The sequence below is a fragment of the Perna viridis genome, chromosome 8 (assembly GCF_037379345.1).
Source record: "Perna viridis isolate PV_CMFRI_1.1 ecotype Kerala chromosome 8, ASM3737934v1, whole genome shotgun sequence".
Lineage (NCBI taxonomy): Eukaryota > Metazoa > Mollusca > Bivalvia > Mytilida > Mytilidae > Perna > Perna viridis.
The window spans coordinates 38,137,274-38,156,155 of record NC_142452.1 but is presented as its reverse complement, the minus strand read 5'-3'; the positions used below and the strand labels follow the sequence as shown (position 1 = coordinate 38,156,155).

General features: G+C 34.6%; 1 protein-coding gene across 7 annotated transcripts in view; it reads left to right on the top strand.

The window, feature by feature from the left end:
• LOC148610407 (uncharacterized) overlaps nt 1–18,882 on the top strand; it is a 58,567-nt gene that overhangs the window by 28,284 nt on the left and 11,401 nt on the right. Inside the window, exon 5 of one of the 7 annotated variants that reach the window (XM_088543058.1) lies at nt 9,869–10,719. The exons of 3 other annotated variants lie outside the window; for them this stretch is intronic. In XM_088543058.1, the coding sequence (XP_088399184.1) occupies nt 9,869–10,290 (422 nt within the window). In that variant the 3' untranslated portion in view covers nt 10,291–10,719. Of the gene's footprint in view, nt 1–112; nt 1,999–3,443; nt 4,269–7,605; nt 9,107–9,868; nt 10,720–18,882 lie in introns of those variants that run through there. 3 more of the 7 variants (XM_088543056.1, XM_088543052.1, XM_088543045.1) reach the window with 3 other exon arrangements.

Below are 18,882 nucleotides of genomic sequence, written 5' to 3'. Positions count from 1 at the left end.
GATTTCAGTGAAACTTTGTGGACCAATTCAATCTGTTGATAGATTTATGAAGTTGGTCTACAGATTGCTGAGCCAGAACCATGTCTGACCGAAGGTTCTGATTCTGTTCCAGGTATGGAGTCAGCTGAAGTGAAATTAGAAGACACAAGTTCCCTTGATCTCCATGTTAGCTCACCGACTGGATCAGCCTACGATACTTACTTCGGTCCCGAGCAAGGTTCTTTCCAGGAATCGTATGACTATGTGGAAGTATTCGAACACTCACATACCAGCAAGTCAAAGGAATGTCAACTTTTACCTGAGTCTGATGTATGTGATACTACCACTGAGCTGACCGAAACCGATGTTTTCTCTGGTAACAAATTAGATGAGAAGACAGTAATATATTGTAACCATTCTAACATAAACATTCATCCCTCTGAGCCGAAGAATCCTCTTGGGACAAAGAATGAAGTTGAACAAAATAGTAAAAGTAGAATTAACAATTACAAGACAACGACAAGGAAAAAATATAAAAAGAGGATAGCCAAAACAAATCGATTAAAATATGCTCTAAGAAACTCAGATGGGAGGGAAACCAGACAATCTGGAAATAACAGCATAACTGACACGAAAGTCTGTCAAAAGTCTGGAAGACCAAAAGAGGGAAGGAGTCGGTCCATTGTTGGGAAACTTGTCCCAGCAAAAAACGTAACAAGTATCCCAAAGTATAAAGCCAGATCCGAAATGAATGGTGGTTTTAATCTTGGTGATCTACAGCCCTCACTTGGGACGTCAATATCCAGTATATCACAACTTATTCGAAGCAGTATTCAAGATGAATTGTCAGAAAAATGTAGTCGAACTGGTAACTTATCAACTGATTCTAAATCCCAATTCATTGTATTAGACCCTAAGTTTTGGAACATACCCCTACAGTCTGTTGAAAACATGGTTAACTTGCCCGAAGATGCATCGCTAAAATATGTGTCTAAAATCTCCGGATGTCTTCTTCCAGTGACGGAAACTTTCGAGATAAGTAATGACATCATCACGTCTGCCGTCAAATCGTCAAAATCAAGTGTAGTCAGATTTGCAATGGCGTTGTTTCGTAAAGTGTCTACTGTCGGGGAGATTTATAACGGACAGGCTGAAGAGAGAATGGGAGGAAAGGTTATCAACCATGTAAAACTAAAACATATAAGGCGACATACTTTTGAGAAATTCCCAGTTCGTAAAGACCTAGAAGATTTCATTTGGAAGCATATCATTTTCGGTTTTAATGCTAACATTGAAAGAGTGAATAGCTTCATTCATAGATGGTTTGATCTGTCTGGCATAATTGATCAGTTGTAATCATGTGACTCGGTTATAATCAACTGACCCCGTTATAACCAAATCAATTGTCTCAGTTGAGCTATATGCAATACATGTATATCAACTGCGTCAGTAATAATCAATTGACTTAGTTATAATCGACTGCCTTCGTGATAATTGACTTAGTTATAATCAACTGCCTTCGTTATAATTAACAATTGGGTTAGTAATCAACTCTTGTTTGTGTTATGAAAGTTAAAAGAAGGCTTGGAGTTTTGTTCATTTTATGCTGCAAGGAATAGCATATATTTTAGTACAGTTTTGTTGTCTGAATACATTTAAGTTTTTGTTCACCTGGACTGATGAGAACAGTCTGTGTACTGTAAACGTATTCATTTATGCGGTTGCTAATTTTTTTTTTGGATTATGTCAAATGGAGGTATTTGCGGATATCAATTTTTGCGGTTTAAAACAATGATTAGTGTTCCATAGTGTTAGAAATCGATTTTGCGGATATATTTTTTCGCGCTTTTCAGTCGACAGCGAAAATAGCAAGAATTGATACATATACATTATACCGTATATAAAGTTGTGATTCTGTATAGTTTTGTAAGTTTTATAAGTGTTTGTTTCAAGTGTAAGAGTTTTTTTTATTATTGCTTGTATGTTTTAATTGAAATAAAGTTGTATGTTTATATTAAATTTGGATTACTTAAGTAAAAAGTCACAGCTATTCCAATCAACCCCATTCCGAATCTTTAAACGATTTTAAAGAAATTTTTTAAAGAAAATTTGACCATACATTAAACAGAGATGGTTAAGGCCTTATCAAGCGTATTTAACTCCAGTGCAGATTTTATGTGTCTGTCCTGAGTCAGTAAATGTTGTTCATTAATGTGTGTTTCTTTGTGTCGTTATGGTTATGAGAACTTGTCATTAAGTTACCGTATTGTTATGAGAACTTGTCATCGTTCTGTTACCGTATGGTTATGAGAATTTGTCGTCTTTCTGTTACCGTATGGTTATGAGAATTTGTCGTCATTCTGTTACCATATGGTTATGAGAGCTTGTCGTTCTGTTACAGTATGGTTATGAGAACTTGTCGTCATTCTCGTACCGTATGGTTATGAGAATTTGTCGTCTTTCATGTTACCATGGAAACGTTACTCTTGTATTGTCCGTTCAGAGTTTGCTCAAAACCCTGTTTACACCTGTTGATAACTTCTAAATATATTAACTGTTTTTGATTTAGGATAAAGGCTGGTGCATTTTTTGCGTTTCACCATGAATATTCGTTCCTTTCCCATTTATAGTGCGGTACTTCATGAAACTAAGTGGAAGTTTATCACAAACCTGAGACAAAGCGATGGCAGATGTGGGATTTATTTTTAGAATACCAATATTTTTTTTTCAAGTAATCAATTCTTAGAATTTAAATTCTGACTACCGGAATTCACTTATGAAAGGAAACAAATGGAAGTACTTGTATCTGTTTTGCTTCTATGCCTTTTAACGTTGAAGTAATTAAGAAATGCGTTTTAAATTTGATAATTGTGCCTGATCCCATTGCCGTTGTTTTAACAAAAAGAGATGCGTTTAAAGTAATACTAATAGTCCGTATTGTATAAGCGGTTGGTATTTACCAAGCTTTCTAAATTAACCAGCAAAAGTATGCAGGTTGTTAGATTCAGTCGATATTCGTAATTCGTTTATAGTGTCGGCTCGTTGGGTCACCTTTGCCTTTTTTTTGGAAAATATTTGTTTATTACGTACCCATTTAAGGCTAAAAAATGAGTAAGTAATAGATTGGAACCCCCGTTTTCTTTTAACCACCTTGGAACCTCTCTTTTCAAAATCTCTGGATCCACTTCTGCTTTTATGTGTACATAAATCTCAAAGACACGTAAAGGTTTCGATCGTAAAAAGGTCGTTTCAGTGATTGCTTATTGGAATAGCTGGAATTGTCTGAAAATACCTTCCAACACGCATATATTGACTTAAATTTGATTTTAAAGTTGGACAAGGCAGGGAGTATATGAGTATTGTGAAATTTATTCCTATGCACAGACCGTATCGATAGTATAATTGTTTACTAGAATGTGATACCAGGAGCATTGATGTGACCGATGGTTTCTTTATCCTTTCAGGACGACCGTATTTATCGAGAAGCCATTTGACTGCACTCCGACATGCTCCTGGTCACATGTCAGCTGAGAGGATAAGAACTAATCCTGACCTTCACTCTAAATCTTATGATTTATTTGGAATGGAAAGTCAAAGGTCTAAGGTAGAGGTCAAACACCTTTCTGATATTGATGCCGAAACTTCTGATCATGTTGGTTTAGAAAGTCAATCTTCAAGAAGTCTTGACAGACAATATTTTGACTCTGATCTTAATTCATTGATCCACTCTGCCCAGGAAGGTCGTGGTCCAAAGTACAGTTTTGAAACAAGTGCGAGAACATTGGAAAGACTTCATACGAGTATTGGTGAACCAAGCCTTCAAAAGAAAAATGAAAACCAGGTGTCGCTATCGTCCGGCTGCTGTGGTGCTGGACATGTTCCCGTCAATATGATGGGTGTCAGAAAGGGCTGTGTTTATTGTCAGCTGACTAAGTCGAAAACTCGGTCTGGGTATTGGGTGTACACGCGATACAGATGTAAAGAGTGTGAAGTTCCTTTGTGTATGCCATCAGCAGAGCGGGACTGTTTCCAGTTGTATCATAAATATCTAAAAGATGGTAGTTTACAGCCACCTACGTTGTATCCCGATAATTAAGGCATAACAAAATTATATTTGTGGTTTTGCAGTTATAGCTGGCAACCTGCGTCACAGTTTCCTGCTAACCGTTACAAAATTATTTATTGTTTTTTTTTTGGACCGTGTTCTTGTCCCACATTAGAATTTTTTGTCTGAATGCGCTATTAGTATATAGATATATTATTATTATATTATATTAGATGTAAACCTCGCTTGTATTTTTTACTGTAGAAATCACTCCCTAATCACTTTCTATAAACAGTCAAATGCCCTCCGCCATTGATTTTTGAATTACCTATGACCTGAGGGAGATCACTCCTTTGGGCAATGGCCAATGGGGGAGATTTTGTATGGTGGTATTTTTCAAGTGGAGACAAGTAAGAATTTAAAATTTGACTAATACACTCTACTTGATTCAGTTGATTAGCCAATTTTTTCAGTTAGTTTTAACAGTGAAAATTTTCCTTTCTTTGGACTTGTTAAAAGGTCTCGTATGCTGAGAATACCATTATCTTGTAAAATGTAATGATTGGTAGTGGTATTTTTTCATTGAGTACCAATCTTTCCAAATATTACACTGGAGGTGATAGATGCATGTCAAAAACCACAAAATACATTATACAGAAACCTTTACAGACCACATAATCAGTGTCTGTCAGTCAGTTGTTGCACTTTGAGATTAAATTATATAGATTGTATATAGAAGAGTTTTGTCCTCGATTTGATTCTTTTAAATGAAAGATGAATGTATCGTTTTCTCCAAAATACAGATCGGTATGAAGAAAGGGACATAGTTTCATAGATTAGACCCACAAAAAGCAGCCTTTGTTAGGTATTTTTTCTTTACAATTTAACCTCTACATTTGGCTGTGTCTGAATTTCTTTTGACTGGTACTTAATTTATTTTATGCGCTCGTTCTTCTATGGATCTTATACAGTGTATCATTGTCCGTTTGACGATTGCTGTAGGTGAAATCCCTTGATGGATCTGTACTCAACGTAGGAACCTTCCATTCATAAACCGTTGTTTTTCTTTTTTGTGGTTTCTGGGTTTTGTGACTTAAGACGCAAAAAAACGAGACTTGGTATCGTGCGTTTTAGGACATCTGAGTGAAACTTCTAAAAACTTATTAATGCTACAATGTAAAAGTATTGAGTTCTATATTAAATATATGCCATAGAAATTTTATCTATTTCTGTCTATGGAGGAATGACCTAAACCATGTGCTGGCTGCAAATGTAACTGCTCAACTTAAGCCTTCATAATCCAAGTCCGGAAATAGCTTGTCGTATGAACTCTAGAGCATTGCTGGAGTAACTAGTGTGCTTCACGGGCATTGATGTTATTTCAAATAGACAGGACAAAAATTGGTCATTCTATATATAGGCAGCAATCATTTGATTTTTTTTGGAAGGGGGGGGGGGTATTTTTAATTTTTGGATAAATTGCATTAATATGGGAGGAATTGTTTGTTTTTACATCAGTTTTTATATCTTGAAGGAAAAAAATGGTTTTCGCCAAAAAAAAAAAAAAAAAAAAAGAGGTTTGCCATGGGGAAAAATCACTGGCTCAAGGAATTCAAATAGTTGCTACCTTATAAAAATAATTTCATTTTAGTATGAAAATTTAAAGATTTAATCATCAAACAAGTTGATGACGACACAGTGGCGTTACTATACAGTCTATGAGATGATGAACAATTTGTTATCCAATCGGAAAACGTGTTACTTTTGAAATTGTATTTTTAAAAGATATAATTGATATGATGCAAGATTATAAGGATGAAAATCATGAGATATTTTTTCATTGTACATTGTCATCCATTTTTTTTTAAATCAACCCTGACAATTATAGTTCGTGACTTTAATCCTTTAAAAGCCTTTAAATTTATTTCTCACGCCACTCCAGCATTAAGTAAGATATTTGAGAACCTATGGTCATTTTGATTCTAATACGGCAAGTGATTAGATTGAATAGACAGAGCCTATGGGCTGCACGAATAGTTGGTCATGTGTTTATCACTTTTTTTCCATGGCTGTGGTCTTAAGAATTTGAAGCACGTCATGTTAGAATAAATATTTTATCTGAATACTGTAAGAAGAGAATGAGTGTTTTTGAAATAATGTTTTTGCCGTTTTGTTTAGTCGTCTGTCTGCCTGCGTGTTCGTCTTTTCATATTTCTTATTTCCATTGAAGGCCTCACATGGGCATGGTATTGCCATATAAATCTACAAATATAAAATAAAATGCGTGAACAAAAGGACAGAACACCTTATGGTAGATACTGAAAAGGAAGGAAGGAAATAAATGTATAGAACCAAGTTACAAAATGACAGTATTATTAAAACGGGCATGGGTAATGAAAATACGACTTTTTTTCACTTAATAGGGTATGCAAGTCTAGTTCTAGTTTCACTTTCTTTACCGGAAGTATAACATATTGAAAACCGAAGACCGATCTGCATATTATTGTTCACTTCCGGGTACTCGAAATGCTGTATAACAATGCAAAATCTTCTATTTCATGGTTTTTCTTAATACCTTTAACATGTAGAAATAAGATATTTGTCATTTTCTTTCGGTATTTTTTACACAAAAAGATGTTTTACCCTCAACACTGAACTCAACGCTCTCTTAATGACAAGTCTCCATGCTTTTGAATGGTAGACTAGGACCCATTCTCGTGAAATCACGGTGTCATATGACGAGACTTACTTACCCTATTGCAAAGAAACACTATCTACAATTATTTGGGTAAGCGAAATACTGAAATATAATTTTTGCAATTCAATATAGCATAATTACCTAATTAAGCATGTTTCTGGCTTAACATCGAACACTTTTATTTAGTTAACATGTTTACTTACGTGTTGTATGAGATTCCATTCCCAAGTTGTATACACCAATTTGCATTGAAAAATAATTTTTTGCTTCAAGCATGATATGTACAGTTGCTTGTCAGTGACTTGTTACTACATGTATATCGAACACGAACGTATTAGTTATCAATATGTTATACTTAAAAAATGGCTGTGTACCAGGTTACTTCCAACTGTGCACCACGGGCAGTGAGGTTATTTCAAATAGACCGAAAAATATAACAATCATTCCTTATATTTAAATTTAAGTATCAAAATTTAACAGGTAAATCAGTAAAAAAAGTTTTATGACGTCACAGTCAATGCAAAATGAAATGGTCGATGACATGATGGACGGATTTTTTTTTATCCAATCAGAGTCAGTGTTACTTTTGAAATTAAATTACAGTGAAATATGTCGAAACCGAACCCCGAATAAACCGGAAGCCTGTCTAAACCAGACACTTTTTTGAAGTCCCTATATATCAATTTATATGTATTTTGAAACTTGGAAAACCGAACATGTCTAAACCGAACCATATTTTTAGTCTAAAAGGGGTTTGATGCAGACAATTTACACTATTTTGTTTTTTATTAAGTTATGGTCGACGGTGGTGGCGGTTGTTTTAATGAGATGGAACAATTTACTTGGTAACAATTATAATGTTACCTTTCCCTTTATGTTTCAGATTTTCCATCTCAGCGGAAACTACCACCACCGCCGTCATCATCGCAGCTATGTCAGGTTCCTCCTAACGCGGAACACCGCCTGGTTCACAACGAAGGATACAAGTATAAATTATGCGTCCAGTGTCAGTTAAACAAGGTGAAAACTAAGAAGGGATGGAGAGTTTATACCCATTTTAAATGTGAGAAGTGTAACGTAGCCTTGTGTCGCGATCAGGGCTCTCAGAAGAGGAATTGCTTTGTGCTTTATCATCAGTATGATTGCAATGATGATTTCAGCTCTTATTACTCGCCATTTCAGAGACCACAATGCTCAAAAACAGATTCTTCGTTTCCACAAATAAGTACACGGCCATTGGAATTATCTAGCAATGCTGGAACTGTACAGGAGTTGACTGGATTGAACAAGAGTCTAGTGGATTCGTTAAATCCAACAAAGAGGCTTTTTATGCCAACATCGAAAGGCTCTAGTTCACAACTACCCATGCCTAGACAGTTTCCGTATAAATTTCCTCCAGATACATGAATATCTTAAGAATACGAACAATTCTTTGAGAGAACTGTCAAGATCTTGAACTTTGTCGTAAAATTTTAAATGTTTCTCGTTAATCCAAAGAACGGAGGATACTTACGGTATTTTATATAGGAATAACATTGTAGGAGTAACAGAATTTTTTTTTAAATCGTGATTTCATGCTTTACATACTGAGTGACTTATGTTGTATATAGATTCGTTTTAGTTAGAAATGGTATATGAGTATATGATTTTAGATTTATCTGAAGAAGAAAATAATGATACGTATTTAAGTTTTCATACTTTTATACCCCTCCACCCAAAGTGGCGATGTAATATGTGATACTTTACGAAATGTTGTGTGTCCGTCCCCGACGGTGACGGTGACGGTTGTTTCCAGATGACAGTTTGATAACGTATCAATGAATTATTTTGAAACTTTGCACAGTTGGTAAAAACTACGAAATACAGGATGTGTTCAATTTTCAGCCAAATTCAAAACGTGGTTTTCGAGTTAGGCTATTTTTGAACATTTTGTTATCCCCCGTTTTACACCACTACGTGGCGGGTATCACAAATGCCCCATTTTAGAAGCAAGATATAAGGATGGGGCATGCTTATGTATCACTTATATGATCACGGAACATCTATACATGTTAACCGGCGAAAATTACGCAGCTAAAATTGTAATCCACGTAAAACGCTTGTGTAATACTCTATTATTATTTAGATCTGTCCGAAATTATAATTTAGTCGTCGGAACATTATACCAAAGATCTGTTTTTATAGCTGTACACGTGTTCAATGTGCACGTTTACAGTTGATACCAGTGACATCTTATAAACTGCGATGAGTTTTTTTTGTAAATATTGATTGTGTGTTTTTTTTAGTTTAAGCAGTTATTTGTTTTACCATGCATAAGTTGTAAATACTTTCCCTGTTGAGAATGTGGCCTTACATTTCTTAATAAAGTTTTCTTGAAATGTTCATTTTTTTTTGTCTGTCTTAGTCAGCTTAGTCAGAAAAGGGCATCTGTTCATCAGTAGATAATTGCAAGCATAATTGGAGTCCAGTGAAAATTCAGAGGCACTCATGATTTATCCTATTTCTTGTTCTTGTTTCCAACATCGTCGCTTGCAGTTTTATTTAAGGAAATGGGATTTCCCTCCCAAATCATTTAGATTTATGTTAATTTTGTCAATTTCATTTAGATCCTATTTGATTTTGTCTATTTTGTTCTCGGTTCGATCTACGTGCGTTCCAAATTTTGCATTTTATGTGAAATTCTAGTGTACATTTTGATGCAGTATTTTTACCTATGTAACTTCGCTCTTCATTTTGTCAGTAGCTATGTGAGGCACTCTTCGTATTTTCGTATTTTTAATTTCATTGATTTGAGTCTTATCAATTGAGCAAATTTAAACTCGACAACATTACGTTGCGTGTGTTACTTGTTTGACAATACCATGAACACTAATTACGGATATTTACGTTACTTGATTGACAATACCATGAACAATAATTACGGATATTTACGTTACTTGATTGACTATACCATGAACAATAATTACGGATATTTACGTTACTTGCTTGACAACACTAATTTACGGATATTTACTGACAATACTAATACAATGCATACGGATATTGTTGTCAAGGGCCTATTTACTTCGAACATTCCGAAACAAGTTACAATTTCCCTGGGCATTATCAAACATTTCTAACTAAGGCTCTTATGATTCTGATTTCAGGACCTCCTTCCTCAATAACAAGTAACAACGCAGGTAGAAATGTTCAGCGAACAGTAGATCGGTCTAGTCACACTGGGATTCCATCGTCATCCTCAGAAAGGCCCGTTCCCATGCATGCTGCTGACAATTCTGTTGTGCCCTTGTTTGACACTATAACCCCTACAGGTAGAGGGCGTCCGTGTAGAATCTCAGAAATAGAATACTTTGATTTTATTGACTCGAATGTCCATACGATAGTGAGAACTGCAGAAAGTAAATACAAACCGTGTGTGTTTTGTCAAATTCAGAAACGAAAAACTAAAAAGGGGTGGTACATATATACTTACTACAAGTGTAAAGCATGTGATATTCCACTTTGTACTGGTCAAAGAAACTGTTTTAATGAGTACCATGCATACATTAGTGGTCAAGGACAAAAATAATGGAACATTGTCATGGAAACGTTACGACTTTAGATTTGTACTTAGGAGTTAGAACTTAGTCAAACGACTTTATAACTGTACTTAAGAGTTATGATATACTGTCACATTGTGGAATTATGAATTAGTTTGACAAATATTCTGTCGAAGTGTGTAGTTACGATTTAGTTTGACAAAATTACTGTCGCAATTTGGAGTTACTGCTTAGGTTGAAAAACTTACTGTGGAGTTATGATTTAATTTGACAAATATCAGTATATCAGAAATTACATATCAACAAAGAGCATAAACACAACTGTGATCCATTTGTTTCTGCGAACTTTATATCCTTTCCTAGTCCGATGAGCAGCATTATCATATCGTACTTTAAATAATGATTTTTTTTGTTTATTGTAAAGAAATCAGTTCAGTTAAATAAATGATATCGTTATTTGACTGTATTTTTTTCACATACACAAAACCTTTTTAGATTCTGCAGGGGCTTTGTATGAATCTCCTACATATATACGAGATGGAAAACGTTCATAGTAATTGTCGAAATCTGTCGTGGATGCTTTCTTGTGGTGTCTTTGTTTTAGAAAGAGGAAACTAAGTTGATAATCATATTGAGCTTCTTCCATTTTTCGACTGTTTTTACACTTATGTTGGACTCAAAATGGGTAATTAAAAAAAAACAAATGCTTCATTGTAGTGTTACTTATGGAAATCAAATCGAGTTACTTAAAAAACAAATGCTTAGTTGAGTGTTTGAAAATAACTACATGATTTTAGTTCAATATATTTGTTGTAAAAGGTGATTATGTAAGCCAACGTAATATTTTGGTGTCCGAATGAAGTTCGAAGTCGAAAATGAGACTCAGTGATGTTTGTGATTGTAAAGTATCTGAACAAACAACCCATCAATCAGACCAATACTATAGCGATTTGCTGTGTTATGAGATAAATAGAATAAGCACTATAATCACGGATTTTTGTAAATTCTTGTTTTTCTTGAATCGACAGAAAAAAACCTACGCATATTCAAAATAGCTTTTCCTAACATGAAAGGGTACATTTCAAGTTAAGGATATATATCATGGACAATGGAATTCCAATACATGACACAAAAATGATCATTGGCGAACAAGGACAGAATATGAGATCTGGAAAGGTGGGTCCTGGCTGCTATTTGCTCATCTTTGTCAAAAATGTGCGCGAAATTAACACTTTTTTTCAACCAAAGGGCTCCAACTCTCGGCATCCCTGCTGGATCCGTCACTGGTGTAAATATCACAGTCAAAAGTAACTACATGTGTTTACTTGTTTTATCAAGTTCATTTGCATGCAGTGCTGAAATCTGAAAGAAATGGCATTATATTTACCTCATTAACTTGAATTCTGAGAGGAATGAAGAATTGTGAGAGTTGCTTGGCAAGTGAGTATATAATGCCATTTCTTTCTCTTTCAGGGTCTGCCGTGTATGGTCATTTGGTGTCCAATGTCGTCTGCTCACCTCAAGTTAGGAATTCACAGGCTATATTAGAAGTAAAAGCGAATCCGGAAATTAAGTATCTGTACACGGGGTATACTCAGCCAGTTGCTAAGTCTACAGATCGTGTCCATATTCCAACGGCAACCAGAAGTACCCGCCTATGCTCTTATTGTCGTGAGCACAGAGTTTTAACGGCTAATGGATGCAAAATTTACAGTACCTACCGCTGTGATTTGTGTGACGTCACACTTTGTAATGGGAAGAGAAATTGTTTTGAAATTTACCACAAAGCACTTGGGTTACTGGTCTGTACGACTGGTGGGCAATGTTGATGATTTAATAGTTGACATTTTATTACCTTGTTAGTAGCATAGCACATCATCGTTTGATTGATATTGCATATAAATGTATCAGTTGGAAGAATTAGCATTAGAGACACATTGATAGATGATCGTGTATAATATTGTAGCTTTAGTTTTTGTTTTGTATCTAATTGATGTTAAAGCCGTTTTTCACACAATCAGCCAAAAATTACGACCGTAACGGTAATTTTCAATAGGTTGTAAAAATCGTGAAAAATTTTTATTTGATTTATTTGATCAGACGCATAACTTCATGTCATTCCTAATGGTATTCATTTTGACAGACATTCTTGATTTTGTTCGTTAAAGTTTAAGTTTTGCTGAAATTTCCGAAAATATAACAAAATTGATGTTCACGATCCTTCACACTTACTCCGTTCACGATCAAGCTGCAATGCTTGACATTCATTATCGATATGTTCACGATCATTTCCATAGCTTGACAGTGTAACGGGTGTTATAAAACCAGCTTTCGTGAACGCATTTATTTCAGTTTATAAACAGCTAATACTAGTGATTAGTTTAAAGGTCTAACATACGGAGTTATTTCGTGGCATTGTGATCTGATAACGCCAAAAGTTCAATGTTTATAATTGTATACCCAATAAATCCATGTTTTGTCAACGTTTTGTGTAAGTACATAAGAGTTTTTGTTTTTTTCTACAATTAAAGGTACGTATAGTTTTTTTTCGGATATTAAGATCATGAGACGTACTTTTTAAGCTGTCTGTCTGCAGGATAGAAATAAAGAAAATTGCCCAGCTAGTCTCGCCGGCAAGTTTTGCCGAAACTTAACTGGTCCCAGAATGAAGTTTACTTGCCCTTAAAAACTTCCGAAATAAGGTGACCCAGCGGAGAAGCTCTTTTTATCTTTGACTTGACTGTTATGAAATTAGCTTGCTGCCGACCTGGGGGTGGGAGTGGGGGGTGGAGTGCTTATTTCTACCCCCGGACTCTGAAGCAAACAATATTTTTCTTCTCTTATGATGCATGTTTGTCTCTGTATGTTCTTTCAGTTGGATCATTTTGGCATTGCTTTTGTTATATTATGTAAGTTGTTAATATTTTTTGTTGCTGTCTATAGTATTTTTATTTTAGAATTATTTTTTTTACTATTTTTGTAAAAGGTTATCTTCTTTTATGTCATTGGTTTACCAGTAACTATGTTAGCGAAGGAACGTGGAGAGACTACTTGTATTTACAGGTATTATTTGGTTACTGTGGCAATCCGGCTGTCTGACTGATACTCTACAGACGCAATTTATCTTAAACCGGAAATTGGTGTTTTAATGGGTTTTTGTTTTTACATTACGTCACACTGCTATTTTTACTGGTTCCACAAATAAATTTTACTGCAGTTATGGTTTAAGACGTTTGTGAAATTCGCATTATAGCCTGTACATGTGCAGGCAAAAATTTGTGAATGCGCTCTACTCGGATTTTATTGAATTCTTTAAGGATGGAAAATTCATTGTTTATATACGTACTTGATCATGTTGCACATTGCGATTTTGACTCTACATAGTTAAGTGGAGCTAAATGTGTGCCAAGGACACTACCATCAACAGAGCTGTCGCTCTGGTCACGTTTTCAGTTTTTTTTGTTTTTGTTTTTGTCAAATTAAAAAGTACTTGTTTTAATTAAAAGTTAACTTAATAAAGTGGAATATCATTACAAGGGACACAAAAACCCTGATTTTTGAAGGGACTACAGGAAAATAAATCTGTAAATACATGTATAAATTTTATATGCTATTATACCATAAATGTTCCGAACTGCTGCATGTTTAATGCGTGTAAGGTAATTTTTGTTTGTTTGTTTTTTTGCTATATAATGTTCTGTTTTGAGATATACATTTTATATACGAGTTTTATACATAGAGCAGTTGTAAACTATAAAGCTTTAATAAAATTTCAAATTATCTACGTTTTGGGCTTTTTAATGCATTTACCCATATTGTGATGACAAAATGTTGTTATTGTGGGGTTTTTAATTAAGTAACAGTCTTTGTAAGAATCATACAAATTCTGTAAAATATGATACACCTAAAAAGGCTACTTATTTTTTCCCAATCTGTCTGCTCCTATGAGATAATCACATTGAAAATCCTACAGTTTCTATTGTATTTTAGTGTCATTTACGGAGTTATCGCCCTTCATTTTGAAATCTACAGTGCATTCTATATAAATTTTATCTGCTTAGAGCACGGGTCAATATAAGCCACATGTCAATTTCTGTTGTCTGTAACATTTTATACAAAATATCAAATATAAAAATATGTAGGCTTTTCACCCATTAATCGTATTTTGCATGATTCTTAGCTGAAGTGCTACTTAAGTTGAAGACTTAACGAACTTTAATAAAATTTCGTTTAATGGAAGTACGTGTATGCACCTTATGTAACCCCCTGCAACGAAGTTTTGGAGGGTTTAATCTACTATGTTTGACTGGTGCGTCCGTCCGTTAGTCTGTACATGTCCTTCATCTGTCATTACTATTGTCGTCTTATTTCTGCATTAAAATTAGATGAATTTTTTTAAAAAATAAAAGCTTTAATGGGATTTATTTTCGTAGAAATCACTTGCTGGTACGTGTACTTAGCGTCCAATTTAAGGGCTCATGTGATATATGAACGTAGGTTGCTTAGATTCTTTTTAATTTAATTTGTTTTTCATACAAATTTGTAAAAGGTATTTTCGTGTTATGACATGGGTTTTTCTTGCTTACTTATATGCTCTAAATCATCGTGGTAAACAATCTAAAGAATAGTACAGGCTCTGGTTATGGTTAGCTGGAATTTCTAGTTAACAAAGTTTATTTGGTTCCAGTCATGCATGACTGAGCATCAGCGTGTACTTTTGACCCGACTTCTATGTATGGAATTTGCCCTATGTACATCTGCATTTCGATCGTTTGGACTCTACTGGGAGTGAGATCATCTTTATGTATTTTTCACTTTGCTATCCCCATATTTTCAGTGTCTCTATCGTTTGTAGTTTTCGCGCAGGCTGATGCAAGAAAATGGGAGATGAGCGCTCTGTTCGAGCCTTTTTGTCTCTTTCAAATGCATCTGAGTAATAATTTTAACCCCATAATGAGTGATGGTGTATTGGAATCACCTTGTCGTGCGTCCGAATTTTATTGCATCTATCTCGACTCTTATTGGATGGATTGACTTCAAGTTTGGCGTATGGCTTTATATAGAAGGGTACATGCTGCAGACGATTTTGGTTGCTGCCCGGTATCAACTTCCTGTTTTGTGGGACTTGACCATTTTATTTTACTTAATGCATTCTAGATGTTTGACTGATTTGACTGAAATTTGCGGTACTGAAAAAAAAAAAGGAATTTGACAACATCAAAAGTGCTCAAATTATGTGAAGATTGCTGGTATTAAAAGAATAAGGAAACAGCAGTTATATTTCTGGAAGTGTTCCCATATAATAGTGGAAATCTATTTGGAAACAGATTTATGAGTTATGAATTGTTTTATTAAAGTGTTATACTCGTAAAACTTGAAGCTGCTAAATAGCTAAAATGTATTATTCTGATTGTAGAATGATAATTAAAAAACATTCTTGTATCCCAAGTCGGCATTTGATTATCAAAACTATCTTGTCTTTGTCGAGGCATACTGAGCTGTAGTACAAAGCAGGGTCTGTTTAATTGTCAATCGTTTTCTTCATATAGCATTAAACCATAATCAATCGAGATGATCGATGTAGAAAGTCTGCCCGTTTTTTTAAACCATTTAGTTATAATACGAAATAGTCTACGGTTATTCGGCTTAAACTATAAAAACGTGATGGACTACAGTCCAAGAATATATATCGAAATTGTGTTGTTTCTGGTCAATTCTGGGCTCGGTTTATACAAGACCATTTTTTACTTTAAGCGTTTACTATATATAATATACTGCTGTGTTCCGGATTCGGTGTTGAATATAATAGATATTCTTACTGTTTCAGAACATTCCAGGCGACACCGAGACCCATATATGCATGGAATCAGTGGTAAACACGAACATTTATTTGTTCGGCCACGCTCACAAATAACTGGTTTAAACACAGCTGACGCGCCGGGGTATGTTGACGGCAATGGTAGGCAGCATGTTGCAGAAAATATTGGCTCGACTAGAGCCTGTGTGATGTGTTCTAAGTCAAAAATTAGAACGCCAGGAGGTGGGCGTGTATACACCAGATATAAATGTCAGGAATGTAATGTTGTCTTGTGTAAAGGCATTAGAAACTGTTTTAAAGAATACCATGACTATCTCGGAATACCAACATATCCTTAGCTTGTGTATAGAATATCTTACAGTTGCTGTTTTCTATGTAAAAACAATTTATTGAAGCAGAACTTTATAATTCTTCAGTTGAAAAGTACATTTTTGTTCGTCCTGACCCTAAACGGTAAAATGTAATTACATACATTGACAATGACTTTTTCTTTCTTAGAACGTAATTCTATGGTAGAATTGAATATCCTTGGACAACTTATGTTTGTATCATGTTGTTAATAAGTTTAATTTCTTAAGCTTTATTTAGATGTGAATGTGTGGTTGTAGATTACTGTGCCTTTCTCAGAAGTCAGAAAACTTCTTTGTACACACGCATTGTTTTACATCAAAATGATGAGTAGACTAAACATGTGACAGCGTTCATGTATAGCTAAGTTCACGTTAATTTCATGTGAAGTTCATGTGAAGCCCGATTCACATAAATTTCACGTGAACAATACTTGCTTGTAAAAGTATATCAATATTTCATACTTAGAGTGGACATGAACGTTTTGAAGTGATGTTTATTGTTTTTTTTTTCCTTTCATTTTGTTTATATGTTTTGCTTTGTTAGAAACTGTTAGTTTGTACATGTATTCTGGGGGTTGTGCCCTTTTATTTAACTTTTTTAAAAGAAAAAAAAAATCCATATTTTTTTCATGGTTTGTAGTTGAAATAATGATTATTGTTAATAAGCATTCCTAATGTTGATTAGAATCCCTAATAAAAGTTTATTTCGTTTCATTTGGTTTTCGTTACGTTCTTTTATCCTACAGTACAGCGCGTGTATTTTTTTGCATTTTTCACTGGCTAATGGTGGCCATACTTCAGGAAACAGACAAACTTTAGGCTAAAAACCACTAATTCCACTTCCCATAGCTTCTATGCTAATTTCACAATATTCAATGGCTTCTCTGGACTTTACCTTAACTTTAACCTGCAGAGGACTATATATCAGCATGATTCTACATATGTCAGCTCACAATCCTCAGAATGGCATGTGGGGTTAGCAGACTTGCATTGCAGTACTGGTCACCGGAAGTGAAGTGTCTATAAATAGCATGGGAAATCCCAGTGTTTTCACAAGATAGGGGTATATTTAGAAATCATTATGGAGATTAGGCTTCACATCACAACAAGCAAAATGCACCTATAAAATGTACAGAAATGTTTTTCCTTTCAGAAACTGTTTAAATTTTTTAAATGATATGAGAACTTTTTTCACGGCGCTATGAGGAACAGGGGTAATTTCTGCGTAGGACTATTTTTGCGTACGTTCCAAATGCTCATTGGTTGAATTGGTGGTCTGTAACCTAAATCCTTGACTTTAGTATTCTTTCACGAGGTTAGATATTTATGGTGTCCGATATCAACTTCCTGTTTCGTTGGACTATACCAGTTTTTCACTTCATGCATTCTAATGATTGGAATTTGCAGTACTAAAAAAATAAATGAGGAATCCTTGAATAAGAAATAAGTAAAGAATCATGTCGACTGAATTCGACATTATCCCTATAATATAGAATTTCGTAGTTGAGCGACATTTTTTTTTATCATGATGTATATATGTTGTGCATGTAAACAGCATAATCGCGTAACTACGAAATCTTACATTATAGGACTAGAAGAAAATTGTTGTTAATATGTGCCCACTTTCACCAGATATGAGAACTAGTCTATGGCATACACCTAATGCAAGAAATGGTATCGCGATTTGGACACCAATTTATACTATTTATACATCAAATTGAACCCGTTTTGATTGTGAAAGGTGTTTAACTACATATTGCATTTTGTTTATACCACTGCTCAACGATTCGGGGTGTGGGGATGGATATGACAAAGAAACGTCAGTTCGCCCGTCACAAGTTTGGTTACATGGTAATAAAACCAAGTGAATTATTGTTTACGAGCTACGACCCTTTTTAACTTGGACAACTCAAAATATGATATATCTATTTAAAAAAAATATGATACAATATTTCTCACATTCTTTAACCATGTAAAGTTTCAAATAATTTGTATAAAAATGAATTATTTCTCACTAAACAAATAGCCCCTTCCCTTTCTTGAGAAGAAATTGATTTGCCTTTGTGTAGGAAGGGTAAATATCTTTCAAGTTAGGGAAACAACTTACATAAGTACCATTCTGTGTAAGAAACAGGCAATGGGTGCCAGATCATTTTCCCAAATTTAGTCATTTTTGTCTAGAATATATTCAGTACGTCTAGAAAACAACCCAGAAGCTATTTAAGTTTATCCTGATGCTGCTTATGTAGGGACAAAGTGCCATTTTTCCATAGTGCATTTTAACTGAATTTGACCTATCAATATCTTAAAAAGGCAAATTTTACAAACACTTTGATGGTTATTTCTGGTGGTTATCAGGTATAATTAATTGGTTAATACAATAAAATCGTTTTTTTCCCTTCATGTGCCACACCTTATATACATTTTGCCCGATTCTTATACGGAGAAGTACT